The sequence below is a fragment of the Hyperolius riggenbachi genome, chromosome 3, assembly GCF_040937935.1.
Source record: "Hyperolius riggenbachi isolate aHypRig1 chromosome 3, aHypRig1.pri, whole genome shotgun sequence".
NCBI lineage: Eukaryota > Metazoa > Chordata > Amphibia > Anura > Hyperoliidae > Hyperolius > Hyperolius riggenbachi.
In genome coordinates, this window is record NC_090648.1 from 242,190,162 (window position 1) to 242,213,809 (window position 23,648).

Consider the following 23,648-nt stretch of genomic DNA (forward strand, 5'->3'; position numbering starts at 1 on the left):
AGTTGGGAGTTGTGTTACATTAATAAGTTGATTGGAAAAATGAATTGATCACACTAATCTGATCGGTCAGCAGGTTTTCATTAGTTAAGGGGAACAATCAATCATTTACGATCCTCCAGCGGATTGGATAGTAGTTAGTGGCTACCTTGAGGCAGAGGATCAGCCGGGCACTTTGCATTGGTTAAAGGGGAACTGAAGAGAGAGGTATATGGAGGCAGCCATGTTTATTTCCTTTTAAGCAATACCAGTTGCCTGGCAGCTCTGCCTCTAATACTATTAGCCATAGCCCCTGAACAAGCATGCAGCAGATCAGGTGTTTCTGACTTTAAAGTCAGATCTGACAAGACTAGCTGAATGCTTGTTTCTGGTGTTATTCAGATACTACTGCAGCCAAACAGACCAACAGGGCTGCCAGGCAACTGGTATTGATTAAAAGGAAATAAATATGGCAGCCTCCGTATACCTCTTACTTCACTTCCCCTTTAAAAGGAGATAAAGATGGAGGCCTCCACATCCCTCTCGCTTTCCTTACCTGACTTTAATGCTGCTTTGGCAATAGAGGGCTGTCCCGTCGGGAGGCGCTCTCTCACCTGCTGCCCCTGACAAAATAAAGTAACAGGAAGATCCCACCAGCCTCTAGTGTCCTCCTACCGGTACATCACCCTGCCTGGGAGGAAATAGCAGATTCCCGAGCTATAGATCGTAACCGGAAGTAGTGTGATCGAGTCTTTCTGCGATGGATTGGTGCGTCCTGCAGCCTCAGCTAAGCGGCGAGGGGAGGAAGGGCCAAGATGGCGATGGGAGTGAGAGCGCGGAAGGGGCCGTGCGGTTAGCCGAGGCGATACGGATCTACCGGGGCGTCTGGCCATGTGATGGGAGCCGGATAAGTCGGGATGAGTGAGAGCTACTCGCGCTCGCTGCTGCGGGTCTCAGTGGCGCAGATCTGCCAAGCCCTGGGCTGGGACTCTGTGCAGGTGACCGCCTGTGATCTGCTGACTGATGTCCTGCATAGGTACCTGCAGCAGCTGTGCCGGGTATCCCACCGATTCTCTGAGCTCTGTGAGTATTGCTGTCTGCAGCCCACTGCCCTGTGTGTGCGATGTGCTCATCATCATCCCTCCTGTGTGTACATACAGTATAAGATCGCCAAAGTCTATGGGCTCACATAACTGCACAATCCAGGCAGACTGTGCTACCATCAGACGTGCAGGTGGTTCTATACTTATGTCTGGCATATTGATATCAAGAGAGTTCTGCTGCTTATGCTGGTGGTGCCATAAATACATAGGAAACCATCTACATCCTCCTGTCAACAGAAGCACATGTTAGGAGGGAACTTGTAGATGGAGCTTCTGGAAATGCTGCTCCCATCTGCTCAACTGTAAAAAGGATAATATGTTACCTAGCAATGCATCTCTAAAGTCCAGTGTTTACAGTTATTGCTGAATAAATATTGTGTACCAGTGTCACATGAGTCAGTTACCGATATTGAGAGATTTAATTTGGGTCTTTGATGTGCCAGATCCAAACAAATACAGTGTGGCCATCTTCACCGAGAGTGAGCATTGAGTTAAACATTTTGGTGCTAGTCTACTTTAGGGGACCCAGCAGGAAACCTCATAGGGAACAGTTCTCTAATCACAGTACCAGCTTACGGCACAGAGTGTTGTGATTGGGCAAATAGTGTGAGTGTAGTTTAATACAACCTATTGGAAACCTAGCAGTTAGAGAGGGTGCCGTCCATCCAATCCCGTTAGCTGGATTTTACTATGGTTCTGGTTCCCCTAAAGAAGACTTTATTTACCCAAACTGAAATGGGCAGGAAATGAACTGGATCTCTGCAAGGGTCTATCAGCTTATTCATCACTAGCTTTCCAAATCTATTTTATCTTTTGCAAAGTTTTAATTCAGCGCTTACTAATTAAAGGACAACTGAAGTGAGAGGTATATGGAGACTGCCATATTTCCTTTTTAAGCAATACCAGTTGCCTAGCTGTTCTGCTGACCCTCTGCTTCTAATATTTTTAGCTATAGGCCCAGAACGAGCATTCAGATCAGGTGTTTCTGACAGCCTCAATTCACTAAGCTTTTCTCCTGTCTTTAATAACTCTTCTAGAGTTGTTACCATGGTGATAAGGCATGTAGTATTCAGGAAACATTTTACCTCAGGCAAACCTAAAGTTAACTCTTCTGTCTTTAAGTTAACTCTTCAATCCTTAAAATAACTCCAGAGTTAAAGACAGGCTGTTTATTAACTGCATGTGAAAATAACTACAGAGGAGGTAACTTAACTACAGAGGAGGTAACTTAACTACAGAGGAGGTAACTGAACTACAGAGGAGGTAACTGAACTACAGAGGAGGTAACTGAACTACAGAGGAGGTAACTGAACTACAGAGGAGGTAACTTAAGGAATGAAGAGATAAGATAACTCTCTCTTATGTGGAGGTAAGTTTTCTCTTGCCTTATTATCTCCAGCATGATCTTAGTGAATTGAGGCCATTGTCAGATCTGGCAAGATTGGTCCATGCTTGTTTTTGTTATTCAGAAAACTACTGCCACCAGAGATCGGCAGGGCTGCCTGGCAACTATTATTGTTTAAAAGGAAATTAATAAATTGGCCTCCATATCCCTCTCACTTCAGTTGTCTTTTAAGGTAGTTATTAGATGTCAAATTAAAGTTGCTGTTTCCCACCCTGGACAGGGGCATGGCATTGTTTAGCTGTCTGACTGAGTTTAGGTGAGGATGTTGCAGAGTTGCTAGTCTGTTTTGACAGCACAAGGATTTCCCACACTTTCATGTGATTGCAGTAATTGGAAAGCAGGGTCACTGATGGTTATCTCAGGGACAGGAGCTCCATTGCTTGGAGAATAGCTTGCTCTTTCCTGAGGTATTTCTGCTCACACCTCTGACACATACAGTGATAACTTCTTTGCAGTTGTTAGATGGTGATAGTGGTGTTCACATCTATGCTGTGTCATGCAGTTTTTATTTTTATTAATAATCCTGTATGTAGCATTTTGGATGTGGCTGTTGACTGTGGAGACAGGTGTGTTGTTGTTACTGCTGCTGTTCCAGAGATATTGTTGTTGAAAGCTGTCATGTAATGCTTTTGAATAACTGCCTTCAGTTTTATTTAACAAAATGTTATAAATGCCACAATGAGTATGGGTAGCAGACCAGTGATAATGCTATTAAATATAGCTATAGGCAATCCTGTCTGTCTGTCTATCTATCTATCTATCTATCTATCTATCTGTCTATCTATCTAATATATATATTTTTTTTATTTATTTATTTTTGCATCAAGAGTTGTTTTTCTCACAGTGTAATGCTTAAAGGACCACCATCATAAAAAAAAAATGTAAAATTTTAAAATACTTAATGGACAACTGAAGCGAGAATATTGTAGGCTGCCATATTTATTTTGCTTTTAAGCAATACCAGTTGCCGGGCTGTCCTGCTGATCCTCTGCCTCTTAATACTTTCAGCCATAGACCGTGAATAAGCATGCAGCAGATCAGGTGTTTCTGACAATATTGTCAGAAACTACCAAGATAAGATTAGCTGCATGCTTGTTTTTGGTGGAAGGTTCTGTTCCACTAGAGTGAAAAATGGACTGTTTTTTGTTTGTTTTGTTTTTTTGTTTGTTTTGTTTTCCATTTTCCACTCATTGTTAAGTGGAGAGTAAATGGCTCCTGTGTTATACATAGGAGACGTTCACACTTGTCACACTGCAACAATCCGCACTTCTGAACAGTCCATGATAATCCCGGGCCAGTCGGATGCGCTTCCCATATAACCTATGGTACCCTGGGCTCCATCCAGATCACTTTGGACCATCAGTGCGGACATTATACTGTCCTCTCCTGCTGGCCACACGTGATTTGGAAGCACAGCTTCATTCAGACACTACTGCAGCCAAATAGATCTGCAGCTCTGCCAGGCAACTGGTATTGTTTAAAAGGAAACAAATATCGTAGCTTCCATATCACTCAACTCAGGTTCACGTTAAAGTGTACCAGAGCTGACTAAAAATAAACGTTTTCTACATACGTGGGGCTTCCTCCAGCCCCATCCGCATGTATCACTCCCACTCCACCGTCCTCAGCCTTCTCCTGCTCCGGTACCGGGTCCTGTGACTTCAGCCAGTCTGAGGCAAGAGAAGTGCGCTCTCTACATATCTCTACAGCAGTCACCAGTAAGATACGTCGAGGGCGCACTTCTCTTGCACAAACATTATTATTATGTATTTATAAAGCGCCACCATATTCCATGGCCCTGTGCAATGTAAGAAAACAGACAAGGGATACATAATGCTATACATCAAATATGAAAACTGATACAAAATACAGCACTGCTGATTACAATTGCAAATTTAACCTGATGACTAAAATGTATAAATGCCTAACAGAGTGCAAGCAATGAAATTAATAACATTCCATGACACAAAAGGGTGAGAGCCCTGCCCTTGCAAGCTTACAATCTAAAGGAATGGGGTGGAAACAAGTGGTGAAGGAAGTATACAGTATATGTACAGGCAGTGCGTAATTAGGTTATTTAGTGGGTGCATGGCCTAAGCTAGAGAATATGCTTGTCGAAATAGGTGTGTTTTGAGGGAGCGTTTAAAGATTTCAAAGGTGGGAGAGTGGCGGATGTGCTGTGGAAGGGCATTCCAGGGGTGAGGCACGTGAGAAGTCTTGTACACGTGAATGTGAGGAGGTAATTGTAGAAGAGGATAAAAGAAGCTCGTGTGCAGATCTGAGATTGTGGTTGGGTTGGTATCTGGAGACTAGTGAGATGTACAAGGGAGAGAGATTGTGGAGAGTTTTGTAGGTTAGGGTTAAAGGCCCGTACACACGCTAGACAGGCTGGAACGGCGGGCCTGTCAGACCCTCCCGCTGGGTGAGCGTTCCAGCGACAGTCCGGCGTGTGTACAGTCTGTCAGGCAGACTGATAAGGCTGTTTCTGAGCGATCCGCTGGAGTTGGAGATGACAGGAGCTGGTTAGGGAGTTAATGTGAGGAATAAATGAGAGAAGAATCAAATATTACCCCTAAGCACCGTGCTTTGGGAACTGAAGTTATAGACGTGTTAACATTTATTGTAATATCAGGCAAAGAGGTGGACAGGGATGGTGGAAAGACTATTAGTTCAGTTTTATTCATATTACGTTTTAAGAAGCGAGAGGATTTGAAAGAGGATATAGCGGACAGGCAGTCGGGAACCCGTGTGAGGAGGGAGTTAAAGGGATACTGTAGGGGGGTCGGGGGAAAATGAGTTGAACTTACCCGGGGCTTCTAATGGTCCCCCGCAGACATCCTGTGTTGGCGCAGCCACTCACCGATGCTCCGGCCCCGCCTCCAGTTCACTTCTGGAATTTCTGACTTTAAAGTCAGAAAACCACTGCGCCTGCGTTGCCATGTCCTCACTCCCGCTGATGTCATCAGGAGTGTACTGCGCAGACAGACAATACTGGGCCTGCGCTGTGCGCTCTTGGTGACATAAGCGGGATCGAGGACACGGCAACACAGGCGCAGTGGTTTTCAGACTTTAAAGTCTGAAATTCCAGAAGTGAACCGGAGGCGGGGCCGGAGCATCGGTGAGTGGCTGCGCCAACACAGGATGTCTGCGGGGGACCGTTAGAAGCCCCGGGTAAGTTCAACTCATTTTCCCCTGACCCCCCTACAGTATCCCTTTAAGGTCTGGGGCCAAGAGGTACAGTTGTGTATCATCTGCATATAGGTGGTATTGAAAACCAAATGAGTTGATTAAGTTACCAAGACTGTGCATGTAGATGGAGAAGAGGAGGGGACTGAAGACAGAGCCTTGAGGTACCCCTACTCCTTGATGTCCTTCCTCCTGGATGTCAGCTAGGTTCCTGAAGCTTAACCTAGATAAAACTGATCTCCTGATCTTTCCACCCCACACTGCTGCACCCCCTCCAGATTTCCACCCCAGAATTTACAACACAACCATTTGCCCTACCTCCCAGGTCCGCTGTCTGGTCGTCACGCTGGACTCTGACCTCTGCCTTAATCCCCCACACCCAAAACGTCACCAGAGTCTGCAATTTCCGCCTCCGTAATATCTCCAAGATCCGCCGGACATGACCAAGCTGCTTATCCATGCCCTCATCACCCGCCTTGATTACTGTAACTCCCTCCTTTCTGGCCTCCCCTTGAAACGCATTGCCCCCCCTTCAATCAGTTATGAACGTGGCTGCAAGACTCATCCATTCTTTGCACCGCTCCGCATCCACATCTCCCCTCTAAATCCCTGCACTGGCTCCCTATTCGTTTCAGCATAAGTTTCATGATTCTATGCCTGGCATATAAATCTGTGCAAAAAAGCCTGCCCTACCTACATCTCAGAGCTTGTTCACAGGTATACATCAGGTCGTCCCCTCCGGACCTTTGTCTCACTGCCCCACGCATTTCCCACATGTACGCCTGCAGGATTTCTCAAGAGTCGCCCCCCCCACCCTCTTGAACTCCCACTGCCCATCAGACTTGCTCTCTCCTTCAACACATTCAAGCAGGCCCTCAAAACCTACTTCTTTAAGATGGCCTACCCACCCCCTACCACACAGTAAGTCTCTACTGAAGATTTATTCCACAGCTTTACCTAGGGTTTCCACCCCCCCTTAGAGTGTAAGCCTTTGGCAGGGTCCTCCCTTCCCTAGTGTAGTTTACATCCTAGTTTCTCGACGTGTGGTGCACGAACCCCAGGGGTTACTTCTGATGGTTCCAGGGGGTACTCGTGCTTGATATACTTAACCAAGAATAACAAATTTTAGAGTTTTAGAAAATGATAAATCTTATTTAAACAATACCAAATTAGTGTTTTAGCTAATTAAAACCAATCGTAAATGCTTGAAAATTGTTTAGAACCAATTATGTAATACGATTATATATTTGTGAAGGGATACTTGTAGTAATGTTTACTATGCTCGGGGGCACTGGTACAGGGTTTTAAAAAGGGTACATACCAATAAAATGTTGAGAAACACTGGTCTACATGATCGTGTGTTCCTTTCCTATGACAGCCTCATACTTGGGTATTACTGGGTATACCTAACCAGCCCAAAATTGCATGATCATGTATCTTGTACCATTTGGCTTGTAGAAATTGTTCTATGTTGTATAACAGGGCTAGGGAACCTATGGCTCGGGAGCCAGATGTGGCTCTTTTGATGGCTACATCTGGCTCACAGACAAATCAGAAGGGGTTGATTCACTAAGCTACACTGCTCAAGCAGCGCAGCTTAGTGTGGAAGTGCAAGTAAAATCCTAAAGTCAGCTAGCTAATTGTACAAGTTGTTAGTCGGTATTTCTTCTGCCTGACTCTTGGGGAAATTGCTGATGTTGCTGAAACCCAAGAGTAGCTGAAGACGTGTATGACACTTCCGCTGCCCGTCGGATCAACTGTATACACATCACCCTAGCAACAGGGACGTGAGCCCTCTGCTGCGCATGCACATTGTCCCAGTTTGAAACATATTGTATGGCTCTCACGGACTTACATTTTTAAAATATGTGGCGTTTATGGCTCTCTCAACCAAAAAGATTCCTGACCCCTGTTGTATAACCTTGTTACATTTGTCATCCTTGTATCATTGTATGTATTCATTGTCCAGCGCTGCTTAACCACTTGAGGACCTAGCCTTTACCCCCCCCCCCCCCCCCCCTTAACGACCAGCGCTGTTTTTTCAGATCTTTGCTCTACAGCCCCCAGCACAGATCAAATGACAGGCAGAGCGACCAGATCGCCCCCCTTTTTTCCCCACTAGGGGGATGATGTGCTGGGGGGGTCTGATCGCTCCTTCCTGCTGTGGGTGGCGGGGGGGGGGGGGGGGGGGCACCTCAAAGCCCCCTCCACCGCAAGATTCCCCCTCTCCCTCTTCTCCCTCCCTGCCCGAGAGATCGGAGGCTGCACAGGAATGGATCTGTCCTGTGCAGCCTCTAACAGGTTTCCCGCTGTCATGTGACAGCGATCCCGGGCCGCTGATTGGCCAGGGATCGCTGATCTACTACAACGCTGCTACTGTAGCAGCGTTGTAAAAATGCAAACAAAGCGGATTATTTCCGCTTGTGTTTACATTTAGCCTGCGAGCCGCGATCGGCGGCCCGCAGGCTAATCACGGAGCCCCCCGCCGTGAAATGACAGGAAACAGCCGCTCGCGCTGCTTCCTGATTAAGTAGCCTGCAGCAGGCGACGCAGATCTGCGTCGCTGGTCCTGCAGATGCCACTTTGCCGACGCGCGTTATGAGTGCGCGGTCGGCAAGTGGTTAATATGTTGGCGCTTTATAAATAAAATTATAATGACGACTAAGCATTTGTAAAACGCTTTTCTCCTGTAGGAGCCAAAGCCCATAAGCTTGTCTCAGATCAGTATATAGTGGTGCGTACAGGGGAAAAGTTACCTGATCATAAATGGCAGACTAGGTGGCTTTTCAGTTTTGATTTAAATGTGTCCAGGGTTGGAGCTGTCTTGATTACATTTGGCAAGGCATTCCACAGGCAGGGGCAGCATGACCGAAAGCTCTGGCTCTAATGCTAGGTACACACTATCAGATTTTCTGGCCGATTTTACTGTCAGATCGATTATTTTCAACATGTCTGATTTTGCTTTCCAATCTATTTCCAGTAACTTTAATAGGAAATCGATCGGAAAGCAAATCGGACATGTTGGAAATAATCAATCTGACAGTAAATCGGCCAGAACATCTCATAGTGTGTACCCAGCATAAAGGTTTTTAGTCCAACTCTGGGGGTGGTCAATGGATCCTTTTGATCTGAGGTTGTGCGAGGGGTGACAAAGTTTTCAACAGATCCTTCAAGTATTCTGGGCCTAGGTTGTGTAGGGATTTGAATGTTAGCATGCCAATTTTAAAAAGGATTCTCCATTTTGTGGGTAGCCAGTATAGCGAGCAAAGGATTGGTGTTATGTGGCAATGGTCAGGTCTGACAAGATTAGCTGCATGCTTGTTTCTGGTGTTATTCAGACACTACTGCAGCCCAAATACACCAGCAGGGTTGTCAAGCAACTGGTATTGTTTACAAGTACTGTATATACATATTGCAGCCTCCATATTCTTCTCAATACAGTTGTCATTTAAGTATTCATGCATATAAGATGTACATTTTTCCCAAAGTAAAATGCACCATAAATAATTTTTTTCTTGATGTATCTATCATTTTACGGTACGTAGTATAATTTTGTCCATCAGGTTTTGGATTACTCCCAACTCATCTTGAGGAATTCCTTTTTCAAAAGCACTCCCTAGAGTGGGCACAGTCCAGCTGGCAAAATAATGTGCAGTACTCTGGCCAGCATCTTTGTATAGGTCCTCTTCATTGAGGGCTTTTGAAAAGAATGAAGGAAGCTTTGAAAATTACCCATTTAGGCTTCTTATACACAGGAAGCTGAAGGTGGTGAATCCACTGCCTGTCAGCTGCTCCCGCACACTGGTTGGGGCGCATTCTCCATCCATTTCTAATAGCAGATAGGAATTATGTTGTTAAATAGTTATTTGGGTTGAAAAAAGACACACGTCCATTGGGTCCATTTGGGTTGTATACTATTTAAAGGACAACTGAAGTTAGGGGTAAATGGAGGCTCTTATACGTAATTCCTTGTAAGCGCCTATTCACACTCGGCGATTAGCGAGCTGCTTACTGCTAATCGCTAGCGACTTTTTTAAAGCGCTAGTGCAACTAGAAGTATATGGCAGTGATCTCACTGCCGCGGTCCCGGTGATACGTGATTAGCGCAAAATGTAAATGCGGTGTCTACGGCACTTTTCGGTGATTTTTGAGCAATCGCGATTCTAATGTTAAAGGAACGCAAATTGCGATCGCTCAAAAATTGCAAAACGTACAGTGAAAAATAAGCGATTACCGCTCAAATTAGCCGATGCAAATCTCTAGCGCTTATCGCCAGTGTATTATGTTTGTATGTGTGAATGGTACCTAAGCAATACCAGTTGCATGGCAGTCCTGCTGGTCTATTTGGCTGCAGTAGTATCTGGATCACATAACTGAAACAAGCATGCAGCTAATCTTTTTCAGATCTGTCAAAAATGTTAAACACCTGATCTGCTGCATGCTTGTTCAGGGTCTATGGCTAAAAGTATTAGAGGAAGATGATCAGCAGGATATCCAGGTAACTGGTATTGCTTAAAAGGAAATAAATATGGCAGTCTTCATATACCTCTCACTTCAGTTGTCATTTATGCCTGGCACACACTGTCAGGCCGCATAGATTATTTCCATTGGTCTTGTTTTTTTTTATTGATTTTCCAATCACTTCCATACAAAATCGATCGGACCAGTTGATCGGATAGATAGATAGATATATAGATATATATATATATATATTTGCAAAAGTATTCGGCCCCCTTGAAGTTTTCCACATTTTGTCACATAACTACCACAAACATGAATCAATTTTATTGGAATTCAACGTGAAAGACCAATCCAAAGTGGTGTACACGTGAGAAGTGGATTGAAAATCATACATCATTCCAAACATTTTTACAAATAAATAACTGCAAAGTGGGGTGTGCGTAATTATTTGGCCCCCTGAGTCAATACTTTGTAGAACCTCCTTTTGCTGCCATTACAGCTGCCAGTCTTTTAGGGTATGTCTCTACCAGCTTTGCACATCTAGAGACTGAAATCCTTGCCTATTCTTCTTAGCAAAACAGCTCCAGCTCAGTCAGATTACCATTTCGTGCCGCATAAGACGCACCTAGGTTTAGAGGGCAAAAACCAGGGGAAAAAAAATACTAAACCTGTTGTGTCCATATTTCCGGAGCGCCTTGTACATGTTATCCCTCAAATGGTAGCCTCCTGTGTCCCCCATGTATCCTCCATGTCTGCCCCATGTGTCCTGTGTCCGCATGTCTGCCCCATGTGTCTTCCTGTCTCCCCCACCATGTCTCCTCCTGTCTCTTATGTGCCCCCCAAGGTCCTCCTGTCACCCCCATGCATATTCCCATCACCCCACCATGTCTCCTCCTGTCCCTTCTGTCTCCCCCACGGTCCTCCTGTCACCTCCATGTATCCTGTCTCCCCCATGGTCCTTTTGTAACCCCCCACCATGTCACCTGCCGTGTCTTAAGTCCTGCTATGGTCCTTCTGCCTCCCGCATGTGTCCGCGGCCCCCCGCATGTCCGCCCCCTGCATGTGTCCGCTGCCTCCTCGTGTTGTCTGTCCCCCGGGTGTTTCCGCCCCCTCTTCTTGTGTGGTCTGGCCCCCCCGGGTGTTTAGCGGCAGCTGCTTACCTCTTCCATCATGCCCGCGTGGACTGCAGACCTCCGGCTTCTGTGTGCGGCTTCCTCTAGTGCTGGCTTCTAATGACTCGTCACAATGACGCGTCATTAGAAGCTGGCCCGGTGTTCCAACATTTTAGCATACCCGACAAAATAGCATACAAATGCTACTGAGCATGTGCAAAGTCATGCAGATTATACATTAACCCCATAATGCCCATCAGCAGCATTAACTTTTGCAACCCCAGTTAGCTGCCTGGGTGCTGATGTGCAATCTCCACTATCCAAGTGGACATAGAGTTAGAATAAAAAGTTGTCCGAGCGAAGCGAGGACCGAGCCCGCAGCCCAGCGAGCGAAGCGAGCGGGCAAGGGGATACTGATTCTACTAAAAAGGGGTATATCACTTTAAATGTATGCTGTTTTGTCAATGTATGCTAGTTAGTTGGAACACCGGCACTAGAGGAAGCCGCACACAGAAGCCGGAGGTCTGCAGTCCACGCGGGCATGATGGAAGAGGTAAGCAGCTGCCGCTAAACACCCGGTGGGGCCAGACCACACAAGGGGAGGGGGCGGAAACACCCGGGGGGACAGAAAACACGGGGAGGGACACATGCGGGGGGGGGGCGTGGACACATGCGGGGGGGCGCGGACACATGCGGGGGGGGGGCAGAAGGACCATAGCGGGACTTAAGACACGGCAGGTGACATGGTGGGGGGTTACAAAAGACAGGAGGAGGAGACAGGAGGAGGCACACAGGCAGGGAATCCCCGACATGGCGGCGGTTCGTATCGGCGGGTGTTTTTTGGGAGAAAAAGTGCTTCTTATACGGCGGAAAATACGGTAGATTGACAGCGTTTGTGAACAGCAGTTTTCAGATCTTGCCACAGATTCTCGATTGGATTTAGATCTGGACTTTGACTGGGCCATTCTAACACATAGATATGTTTTGTTTTAAACCATTCCATTGTTGCCCTGGCTTTATGTTTAGGGTCATTGTCCTGCTGGAAGGTGAACCTCCGCCCCAGTCTAAAGTCTTATGCAGACTCCAAGAGGTTTTCTTCCAAGTTTGCCCTGTATTTGGCTCCATCCATCTTCCCATCAACTGACCAGCTTCCCTGTCCCTGCTGAAGAGATGCACCCCCCGAGTCTGATGCTGCCACCACCATATTTGATAGTGGGAATGGTGTGTTCAGAGTGATGTTAGTTTTCTGCCACACATAGCGTTTTGCATTTTGGCCACAAAGTTCAATTTTGGTCTCATCTGACCAGAGCACCTTCTTCCACATGGTTGCTGTGTCCCCCACATGGCTTGTGGCAAACTGCAAACGGGACTTCTTATGCTTTCTGTTAACGCCTTTCTTCTTGCCACTCTTCCATAAAGGCCAATTTTGTACAGTGCATGACTAATAGTTGTCCTATGGACAGAGTCTCCCACCTGAGCTGTAGATCTCTGCAGCTCGTCCAGAGTCGCCATGGGCCTCTTGACTGCATTTCTGATCAGCGCTCTCCTTGTTCGGCCTGTGAGTTTAGGTAGATGGCCTTGTCTTGGTAAGTTTACAGTTATGCCATACTCCTTCCATTTCTGAATGATCACTTGAACAGTGCTCCGTGGGATGTTCAAGGCTTTGGAAATCTTTTTGTAGCCTAAGCCTGCTTTAAATTTCTCAATAACTTGATCCTTGACCTTTCTTGTGTGTTCTTTGGACTTCACGGTGTTGTTGCTCCCAGTATTCTCTTAGACAAACTCTGAGGCCGTCACAGAGCAGCTGTATTTGTACTGACATTAGATTACACACAGGTGTACTCTATTTAGTCATTAGCACTCATCAGGCAATGTCTATAGGCAACTGACTGCATTCAGATCAAAGGGGGCTGAATAATTATGCACACACGCAGTTATTTATTTGTAAAAAAAAAAAAAGTTTGGAATTATGTATGATTTTCGTTCCACTTCTCACATGTACACCACTTTGTATTGGTCTTTCACGTGGAATTCCAATAAAATTGATGCATGTTTGTGGCAGTAATATGACAAAATGTGGAAAACATCAAGAAGGCCGAATACTTTTGAAATCCACTGTGTATATAAATATATAGAGATAAAGATTAGTAATTCTATTATTGTGCTAGGTTGTGCTAATTGTTATAGTGAGGTGCCCATTGATGGTAAAACATTTTTCCTTTTTTCAATGAAATATTTTGGTCCTTTTGTATAAAAACAAAGAAGCTGGTGGGCCCAACTGATCTGGAAAAATCGCTTTAATGACCGTTTCCTTAACCTCTCCAGGACCACAGGCTTACTCTGCTAACCTCCTCCCAACCCCCCCCCCCCCCCCCCCAAAGATTGACAAGTGCAGCTTGTTAAAAATCACGCCGTTAATGGGGACCTTTGGACATTTTGTTAAGAACCCTTTTAGGCCTCGTTTCCACTATACATGCTGCCATGCGCAATTCTGCAGCACGTATAGTGTGGTGACACGCAAGAACGGTAGAAATGCCTAGACAGCACTTTTACCAGTCCTATCATATGCGCTGCACAGCAATGCGATGCACTGTCACGCTGCTGCATGCAGGTTTTTTTTTTAGAAAATTGTAGTGCTGACCCATTTAGTGTAACTTGCAATCCGATCACACCGCCATCTGCACTAATTGAGGTGGATGAGGCCTTACATGTGCTTATTTATGCTTTTAGTTTATGTATGGTGGTGAATTGAAATTCATATTGTATATTTGAATATTACCACTGACCAGGAGCTTTCTTGTCTCTTTTTGCTACTGGGTGATTTATCTGTAGAATTATTGGCATCTCCTTAACCATCCCCACTCAGAAAGTACTAGAAGCAAGGGATTAATGTCCATACACACATCCAATATTTATCTGCTGATGACTGGCCAATTTTACCACTTACAGTCTGTTCATAGTATTCAAAATCCGTTGACCTTCATATTACATGGCAGAGGTATAATTTGCCAGTCACCTTCAAATAAACCACTCTACGACCCCCTAACGCAGGATGGTGGCCACAGAGTGGTTTCCTCATTGCTCTATCAGCGAGATTTGAAGGGAACGAGAGCTTTCTCAAACGCACGTTCCCTGTAGTAAGCACACGGGGCCGCCTTGATCAGTCTGCCAGCCGCGATCAGAGCTGGCAGGCTGAATTTAACGCAAACAAAGCAAATAAATGTGTACAGCGCTGCGATCTAGCGCAGCACTATACAGAGGACAGCCTTGTCACTGAACTGTCCCTCCGAATGGCTCACAATCTAATCCCTATCATAGGCATATGTATGTGTAGTGTAGTGGATGTGACATAATTTAGAGGGGGAAATAAAAGCAGTAGGGTTTAAAAAAATAAAAAAATAAATAAATCTCAGCAGTAATCAGATACCTCCAAAAAGAAAGCTCTTAGGGCTGGTTCACACAGACGTTTTGCTGGCATTAAACGCAGCGTTTTAAAAGTAACATTTTTAGGGATCTACCGCCCTCCGATGCAAGTGAATGGGAGCGTTTAATACAAGCTTTTGCAGGTTTTTATGAAAGCCTGGCAGTTGATCCCAGCGTCTCATCTCAAAAGCAACATGCAGCTTCTAGAAGACGTTTGAAAGCCAGCAAAAGCCACTGAAAGCCCATAAAAGCCAAAGAAAGGCCACCCTCTCCATATACTTCCTGTAAAAGCCACCAAAAAACCAGAAAATGCAACGCTCTCCTGAAAGCCATTAAAAGCTAAGCTGTTAAATGCTGGCATTGTTTAAAAAAAACCACAGCGTTTAAACGAAACGCTAAGCAGAAGCCCATGTGAACCAGCCCTTAGTGGAAGAAAAGGAGGTAAAATTAATTTGGGTGCTAAGTTGTATGACCAAGCAATAAACTGTTAAAGCTGTGAAGTGCTGAGTTATAAAAAAATGGCCTGGTCACTAGGGTGGTATAAACCTGTGGTCCTCGAGGTTAAAATTGGATGTGTTTGTATAGAGCCTAAAGGTAGCCATACATCTAGCGATGATGGGCAGATTCAACCAAGAGACAAATCTCTCTCGAATCTAATCTGAATAGAGATCTTTCAGCTGCCCATACACCACAAGCCAATTCCAAATCAATTTCATGCTGAAATCGATCGGGAATCGACCTTGTGATGCCGCATCCGTACACATCGCCGCTGTCCCGTAATGTAAAATGTTCCCCTGTGCACAGTGTAAAGTATACATTACATGTCTGCAACCTCTGCTGGTCCCCTGCTGGCTTGATAATGATTTAACCGAGACAACACCGGAAGCCTGTGTGAGCAGGCAGGTGGATGTGGGGATAAAAGCATGAGGCCTTCCTTTGGGGAAATGAGGGGAATAGAACGGGGATTGGCTAAAGGCTGCCATACACTGGTCGATTGCCACCAGATCGACTAGCAGATAGATCCATCTGTGATCGAATCTGATCAAAGAGGGATCTATTGGCTGCCTACACTGGAAACAGATTTTGAATCGATTTCATTATGAAACCGATTCACAATCTGTGGCTGCTGTGAGAGAAGGCAACGTCCCATCCTGCATGATTTTTACAGACACCAGAAATAATTAACCAACGGCTATGGGGTATAATTGGTATAATGAAAGAAAAGTACCCCTTATTAATCGAGCCCAGTATTGTAAAAAAACGATTCAGATGCATATATCAAAATATGAAAAATCTCTTTATTAGACTCCACAATCATAAACATTTAAAATCCAAAAAATACCCCCATATGTCCTACAGTATGTGGACCGCCAGTCAATATGAGTATATCAAATAAATAAAATAAATAACTATATGACCATAGCTACACAGGTGCCGACAATTCAGTATTACAACAAAGTGCTCAGTGCCATATATACAAAAAAGTAGTATATCCACAATATGTTGGTTATGATTGTGGACTGAAACACACGCCCAAAAAAATGTGATATGTATCACAGACCACAACTCACAAGACAGTGCCATACAAACGATTCCAATAAAGTGCATTCAATGTGCATTAATTCATATAAAAAGTGCAAAACATACAATAAAGTGCTTCATATTGTCAGAATCCTGAGATTGCTTACGTGTAAATCCATGATCCTGGCTTGATAATGATTTAACCGAGACAACACCAGAAGCCTGTGTGAGCAGGCAGGTGGGGGTTGCTGCCTTACGCGCTCGCAGGACTATCTGTCTGCTTCAATCGAGGCTAGTTTGATAATTGACTGTGCGCAGTTTAAGTACCAACAGGACGGAGGGCCGGGCAATCTACATATGGGATACGTGGCCACGTATCTGACGCATGCCGCTCGGCACGTATATTTCGCGCAGCTCAACAGCGTCCTATCACTGGTCGGGGCTATCTGTATATGATGCGGACCAATGTCCGCGTCCATCATCTTCATGCGACCCAACATCCCACGTCAGACACACCCCCTGAACGCGTATGTCGTGCAAACCGCGACTATGCGTTCCAAGTACTGTGCATCCTGTATTATATAGTTCCTGTTGGCAACCCTTACTGCATAGAGTAAATATATTCAAAAAATTACAACAGTACCTTAATATATACGATATAATCATCAATATAAATTTTCATAATTGTATTTAATAACATCATATATAAATATAAATAAAACGGATCCCATAATTGAAGACTCCTCTTCCAAGAAGCCAGACTTTATGTTCTACTGCCATCATGTGTCGAAAAATAGGAATTGCATTCCACCAGATGTAAACATATCTGAAAGCTTGAATAAAGAAATGTTTTCAGTATCATTAAAATTGTTTATCATGCATATCTCTTATGACCCATAGGTGCCTACAAGAAAGGAGAAAGTCTGCTACACACACTCACTCACTCACTCACTCACTCACACACTCACACACTCACACACACACTCTATGACACCACGGTGATCCTAGGTTGCAATCGTGTAATTACTACAACCCAGCTTCCTTAAAGCCATATATGAGAAACGACATTCACCACAAGATTGCCTCTGCTACTCACTACAGAGGTAATGGTTGCTGTACTTGTTACGGCCAGAACCCGAAGTCTGGCCACTTCGGGTTCTGACCGGTCAAAACGCAAAGTGGCCGCCTGATGCGGCCAATGTAGGAAACGATCCTCAATTTCGGACTTTGGCCGGCCAGAACGCGTTGTGACTAAATGTGGCCGGCCAAGTCCCGAAGCTTACCTCTGTGACAGTCGCATTCCTGCTGTCACCTCTCCCCGCGCTGTCAGTGTCTGCGCTCTCATGCAAGGACCCCTGGGCTGCCTAAATGCTGCCGGCTGCTTTCTTCTCCAACGGCCGCCGGTGTCGGAACACCCGGCTGCTTTCTCCTCCCAGGGCTCCAGGTGACCGAGAACGAGGGGGGAGGAATGTCCCTGAAGTTTCCGGCTGTCCCCAAGTGTCCGCGCTGTCCACATCAAGGACCCAGGTGACAGAGAACGGAGGGGGGAGGAATGTCCCCGAGGTGTCTCGCTGTCCCCAAGTGTCTGCCGGCTGCTTTCTCTAACTACCCAAGGCTCCAGGTGACATGGGGTGGACACAGAGAATGGAGGAGGGGGGGGGGGGAGGAATTTGATAGGAGGATGGAAGTTTAGGGTTAATGGAAGGGAGATTATTTTGGCATGAGTTTTAATTATTTGGTGGCATGTTTATTTTTAATTTATTTATATTTAATTTATTTTTAATAGCTACAGCTATGAAAACTCTAATAAAATGCTAATGTAATATGTTACGGCCAAGACGTGAATAGAACTGGCCAATTTGACGTCAGCCAATGTCTAAAATGCTGGGAATTTCTTACTTTGGCCATTTCTAGAACTGGCCGGCCAATGTCAGAAATTCCTAGCATTTTGGACTTTGGCCGACGTCAAATCGGCCAGTTCTAGAAGTGGCCGGCCAATTCCCACTTTGGCCGATTTCTGGTTTTGGCCGTACCATACTCACCAACAACAACCATATATATTGAATATATCAAGTGAATTTCAAGACAAACACCCCTAATGCATGCAGTGCAGCATGTATTAGGGGTGTTTGTCTTGTTTTATTTATATTTATATATGATGTTATTGAATACAATTATGAAAATTTATATTATTGATTATATCGTATATATTAAGGTACTGTTGTAATTTTTTGAATACATTTACTCTATGCAGTAAGGGTTGCCAACAGGAACTATATAATACAGGATGCACAGTACTTGGAACGCATAGTCGCGCTTTGCACGACATACGCGTTCAGGGGGTGTGTCTATGACGTGGGATGTTGGGTCGCATGAAGATGATGGACGTGGACATTGGTCCGCATCATATACAGATAGCCCCGACCAGTGATAGGACACTGTTGAGCGGCGCGAAATATACGTGGCGAGCGGCATGCGTCAGATACGTGGCCACGTATCCCATATGTAGATTGCCCGGCCCTCCTCCCTGTTGGTACTTAAACTGCGCACAGTCAATTATCAAACTAGCCTCGATTGAAGCGGACAGATAGTCCTGCGAGCGCGTAAGGCGGCAACCCCCACGCCAGGATCATTGATTTACACGTAAGCAATCTCAGGATTCTGACAATATGAAGCACTTTATTGTATGTTTTGCACTTTTTATATGAATTAATGCACATTGAATGCCCTTTTTGGAATAGTTTGTATGGCACTGTCTTGTGAGTTGTGGTCTGTGATGCATATCACATTTTTGGGTGTGTGTTTCAGTCCACAATCATAACCAACATATTGTGTATATACTACTTTTTTGTATATATGGCACTGAGCACTTTGTTGTAATACTGAATTGTCAGCACCTGTGTAGCTATGGTCATATAGTTATTTATTTTATTTATTTATTTGATATACTCATATTGACTGGCGGCCCACATACTGTAGGACATATGGGGGTATTTTATGGATTTTAAATGTTTATGATTGTGGAGTCTAATAAAGGGACTTTTCATATTTTGATATGCATCTGAATCGGTTTTTACAATACTGGACTCGATTAATAAGGGGTACTTTTCTTTCATTATAGTGTATACAGTGGAGGAAATAATTATTTGACCCCTCACTGATTTTGTAAGTTTGTCTAATGACAAAGAAATGAAAAGTCTCAGAACAGTATCATTTCAATGGTAGGTTTATTTTAACAGTGACAGATAGCACATCAAAAGGAAAATCGAAAAAATAACCTTAAATAAAAGATAGCAACTGATTTGCATTTAATTGAGTGAAATAAGTTTTTGAACCCTCTAACAATAAAAGACTTAATACTTAGTGGAAAAACCCTTGTTTGCAAGCACAGAGGTCAAATGTTTCTTGTAATTGATGACCAGGTTTGCACACATTTTAGGAGGAATGTTGGTCCACTCCTCTTTGCAGATCATCTCTAAATCCCTAAGGTTTCGAGGCTGTCTCTGTGCAACTCTGAGCTTGAGCTCCCTCCATAGGTTTTCTATTGGATTAAGGTCCGGAGACTGACTAGGCCACTCCATGACCTTAATGTGCTTCTTCTTGAGCCACTCCTTTGTTGCCTTTGCTGTATGTTTTGGGTCATTGTCGTGCTGGAACACCCATCCACGACCCATTTTCAGTTTCCTGGCAGAGGGAAGGAGGTTGTCGTTCAGGATTTCACGATACATGGCTCCGTCCATTTTCCCGATAATGCGATTAAGTTGTCCTGTGCCCTTAGCAGAAAAACAACCCCAAAGCAAAATGTTTCCACCCCCATGCTTGACGGTGGGGACGGTGTTTTGGGGGTCATAGGCAGCATTTTTCTTCAAACACAGCGAGTTGAGTTAATGCCAAAGAGCTCTATTTTGGTCTCATCAGACCACAGCACCTTCTCCCAGTCACTCACAGAATCATTCAGGTGTTCATTGGCAAACTTCAGACGGGCCTGCACATTTGCCTTCTTGAGCAGGGGGACCTTGCGAGCCCTGCAGGATTTTAATCCATTGCAGTGTAATGTGTTTCCAATAGTTTTCTTGGTGACTGTGGTCCCTGCTAATTTGAGGTCATTCACTAACTCCTCCCGTGTAGTTCTAGGATGCTTTTTCACCTTTCTCAGAACCATTGACACCCCACGAGGTGAGATCTTGCATGGAGCCCCAGAGCGAGGTCGATTGATGGTCATTTTGTGCTCCTTCCATTTTCGAACAATCGCACCAACAGTTGTCACCTTCTCTCCCAGCTTCTTGCTAATGGTTTTGTAGCCCATTCCAGCCTTGTGCAGGTCTACAATTTTGTCTCTGACATCCTTGGACAGCTCTTTGGTCTTCGCCATGTTGGAGAGTTTGGAGTCTGCTTGATTGATTCTGTGGACAGGTGTCTTTTATACAGGTGACTAGTTAAGACAGGTGTCCTTAATGAGGGTGACTAATTGAGTAGAAGTGTCTAACCACTCTGTGGGAGCCAGAACTCTTAATGGTTGGTAGGGGTTCAAAAACTTATTTCACTCAATGAAATGCAAATCAGTTGCTATCTTTTATTTAAGGTTATTTTTTCGATTTTCCTTTTGATGTGCTATCTGCCACTGTTAAAATAAACCTACCATTGAAATGATACTTTTCTGAGACTTCATTTTGTTATAATTTAAGTAGGCCTCAGTTATTTGGACTGAGTTAGTCAAAAAGGCTTGATGAGCAGACCTGCCCTTTAAGGGGATTTTCTCTGAAGAGAGAAAATCTGCAGTTCTGTCAGCAGAACTAGAACATCCAAGAAGCTGTTCTGATCAAGGCCGCAGGTCTCCCTGACCTGGGCCTGGAACAATAAACATCAGTCATGTTTTGTAAATATTCACATTCCTGCATGTATGTCAAATGTCTCATCGATTATTAATCGAGTAGGCGGGTATGATGACACCATGAGTGGGTCCACCAATAGACTGATATAGGGGGTGGCGAAGATGATGTCATATTTAACTCTTTCCTAGCCGGTGTTAAAGCTGGAGCAAGCAATGGAGAACTCACTTCTGCTTCTTCCTTCTGCACTAGCTCGCAAGGCCGACTGGGACCTAAGCATGTTCGTCCTTTCTGTAATCTGATATAATGTATGCTGTACATATGTAGCTTAGTGTAACGTAGTTAGGAAGAAGGTACCTGATTGACTTCAAGAGGGAGTCTAATCATGAGCTTATAACGCAACATGAAGATTGGCATGGCTAGGATATGATGAATGTATCTATCTGTATTCCTGTGACTTGAATAAATAACGGAAACATTGAAAGAAGCCTGAGCAAGTCTATATCCTGTTTGCTGTGTGGAGAGTCAAGTGATCTCACAGTCTGTGAGACGATGGTGTCGAAGCAAGGTGATAAGAACAGTTTATAACACATTTCTTTGTCATTGGACAAACTTACAAAATCAGTGAGGGGTCAAATAATTATTTCCTCCACTGTATATAGCTATATCCCTAGAATTGAGAACCATGAACAATATTATTGTAGTGCTCACTGAATAGGTTAAGATGGGGTATAATTGGAACGTTTCCTATTTCTTTTTTCTCCTCTTCCTTTCTGTTCCATTAGTGTGATGCTAATAAGTCTGGCTTGCATGCAAGTTGCATGCAATTTGAAATTGGATCAACCAAAATAAATAAGTAGGAAACTAATTTGACCCCATTTCAAGTTGCATACAGTGTGCATGCAAACCAAAATTTATTAGCAGCTCTTATTCTTTCCTTTTTGCCTTTTGTGTTCCCTTTTCATTTCCCACCTTGCTATAAGCTGAAGATGGAGATGGGCCAGTCTAAGAAAAAAAATGTATGTTTTTCATAGGATATGGACACATACAGTATTATTGTAGTAACGCGGCTAAACATACAGTGCTGTAAGGCTAGAAACCCACTAGGAGAGCTTTTCTGAGCGCTTTGTGATTTGAAAAGCTCTAGCTAATGTAATGCTATGGGTGTGATCCCTCTTGAGTGATGAGATTTTATAAAAATTTACCCATAGCATTGCATTACCAAGAGCTTTTTCAAATCACTCACGCTTACAAAGCGCTTCCAGTGGGTTTCTGGCCTAAGGGCCTGTTCCCACTACACGCAGATTGGATGCAGAAAATCTGACTCCAATGAATGTCTATGGGCCTGTTTCCACTAAACACGATTTTTCTGATGCAGATTTTCCCATAGGCATTCATTGGAGTCAGTTTTTCTGCATCCAATCTGTGTGCAGTGGAAACAGGCCCTAAATGAATTGGTTCCAATAGCTATCCCTTTCACTGCAATCAATGCACAGACTAGAAGGGCAAACGCTGCTTATGGTCTATTAAGCTGGGGTTACACTTGTTAGAAATTGCATGTGATTTGCACTTTTCCATAAACGTGACCGCCGCACATATACTGTAATTCGATAGCACTGTCATTTTCACGTGCATTTTGCGTTTTTTTTTTTTTCATTTGTGATGAGCTATTTGGATTCTAAAGTTTCTGGGAATGCTGAAAAATGTATAGAAAAATCGTATTCGATGATTGTATGTATGTGTGTGTGTGTGTGTGTATGTATGTATGTATGTATGTATGTATGTATGTATGTATGTATGTATGCATGCATGCATGCATGCATGCATGCATGCATGCATGCATGCATACATACATACATACATACATACATACATACATACATACATACATACATACATACATACATACATACATACATACATACATACATACATACATACATACATACATACATACATACATACATACATACATACATACATACATATTTCCTTCATTGGTATGCAAGAAAAAATTGCAAAATGAACATTTACATACAGATGCGTAGAGAAATCTCAAAAAATTCTACAAAAACTACCTGAAAAATTGCAAACCGCAGATTTAAGATTTATGTTTGACCCCGAAGTGTTTGATCAGGAGGACACACTCCATTGTAGAGCTTATGCAGAGTCAGCAGAGATATACGGTATAACTGGCTTCCTCTCAAGTTCTTTCTCCACGCATGGATTTGCAGTGAGTGTGGTGGCTGTTGCAACTACTGTACCTCTTATACTGTATTTATCCTTGTCAGTAGGTCAAGTACAGGATTTGGAAGGAATAAAGCAGCAACTCTTGGCAAGTGACTAGCCTCTCTTTTCTTTGTGTATCATCACACCTTCATTCCTTTACCCCTTTGTTACCTCCACCTAAGATTTCCACCTCACTACTGTAGAGTAGGCTGTAAGCTCGCAATGCAGGGGTCCAACTCATGTTTTTTTATATTACACATAAACTATATAAGGTATGCATTCGTATGCATTTTGTACTTGTGCTGGATGCTTTGATTCATGTGGGTTTGATGCATCTGAACGATTTATGCATCTGTGGTCTCCACTGGGATCTGCTTAGTACTATGTAGAGAACCACAGAAGA

At 44.1% G+C, this 23,648-nt stretch overlaps 1 protein-coding gene across 2 annotated transcripts in view; it reads left to right on the plus strand.

The window, feature by feature from the left end:
• Positions 1 to 739: 739 nt before the first annotated feature.
• TAF3 (TATA-box binding protein associated factor 3) overlaps positions 740 to 23,648 on the plus strand; it is a 159,186-nt gene continuing 136,277 nt past the window's right edge. The window contains exon 1 of one of the 2 annotated variants that reach the window (XM_068276060.1): positions 740 to 1,059. In XM_068276060.1, coding sequence (XP_068132161.1) covers positions 894 to 1,059 — 166 coding nt within the window. In that variant the 5' untranslated portion in view covers positions 740 to 893. The remainder of the gene's footprint in view (positions 1,060 to 23,648) is intronic. The other variant, XM_068276059.1, reaches the window with a different exon arrangement.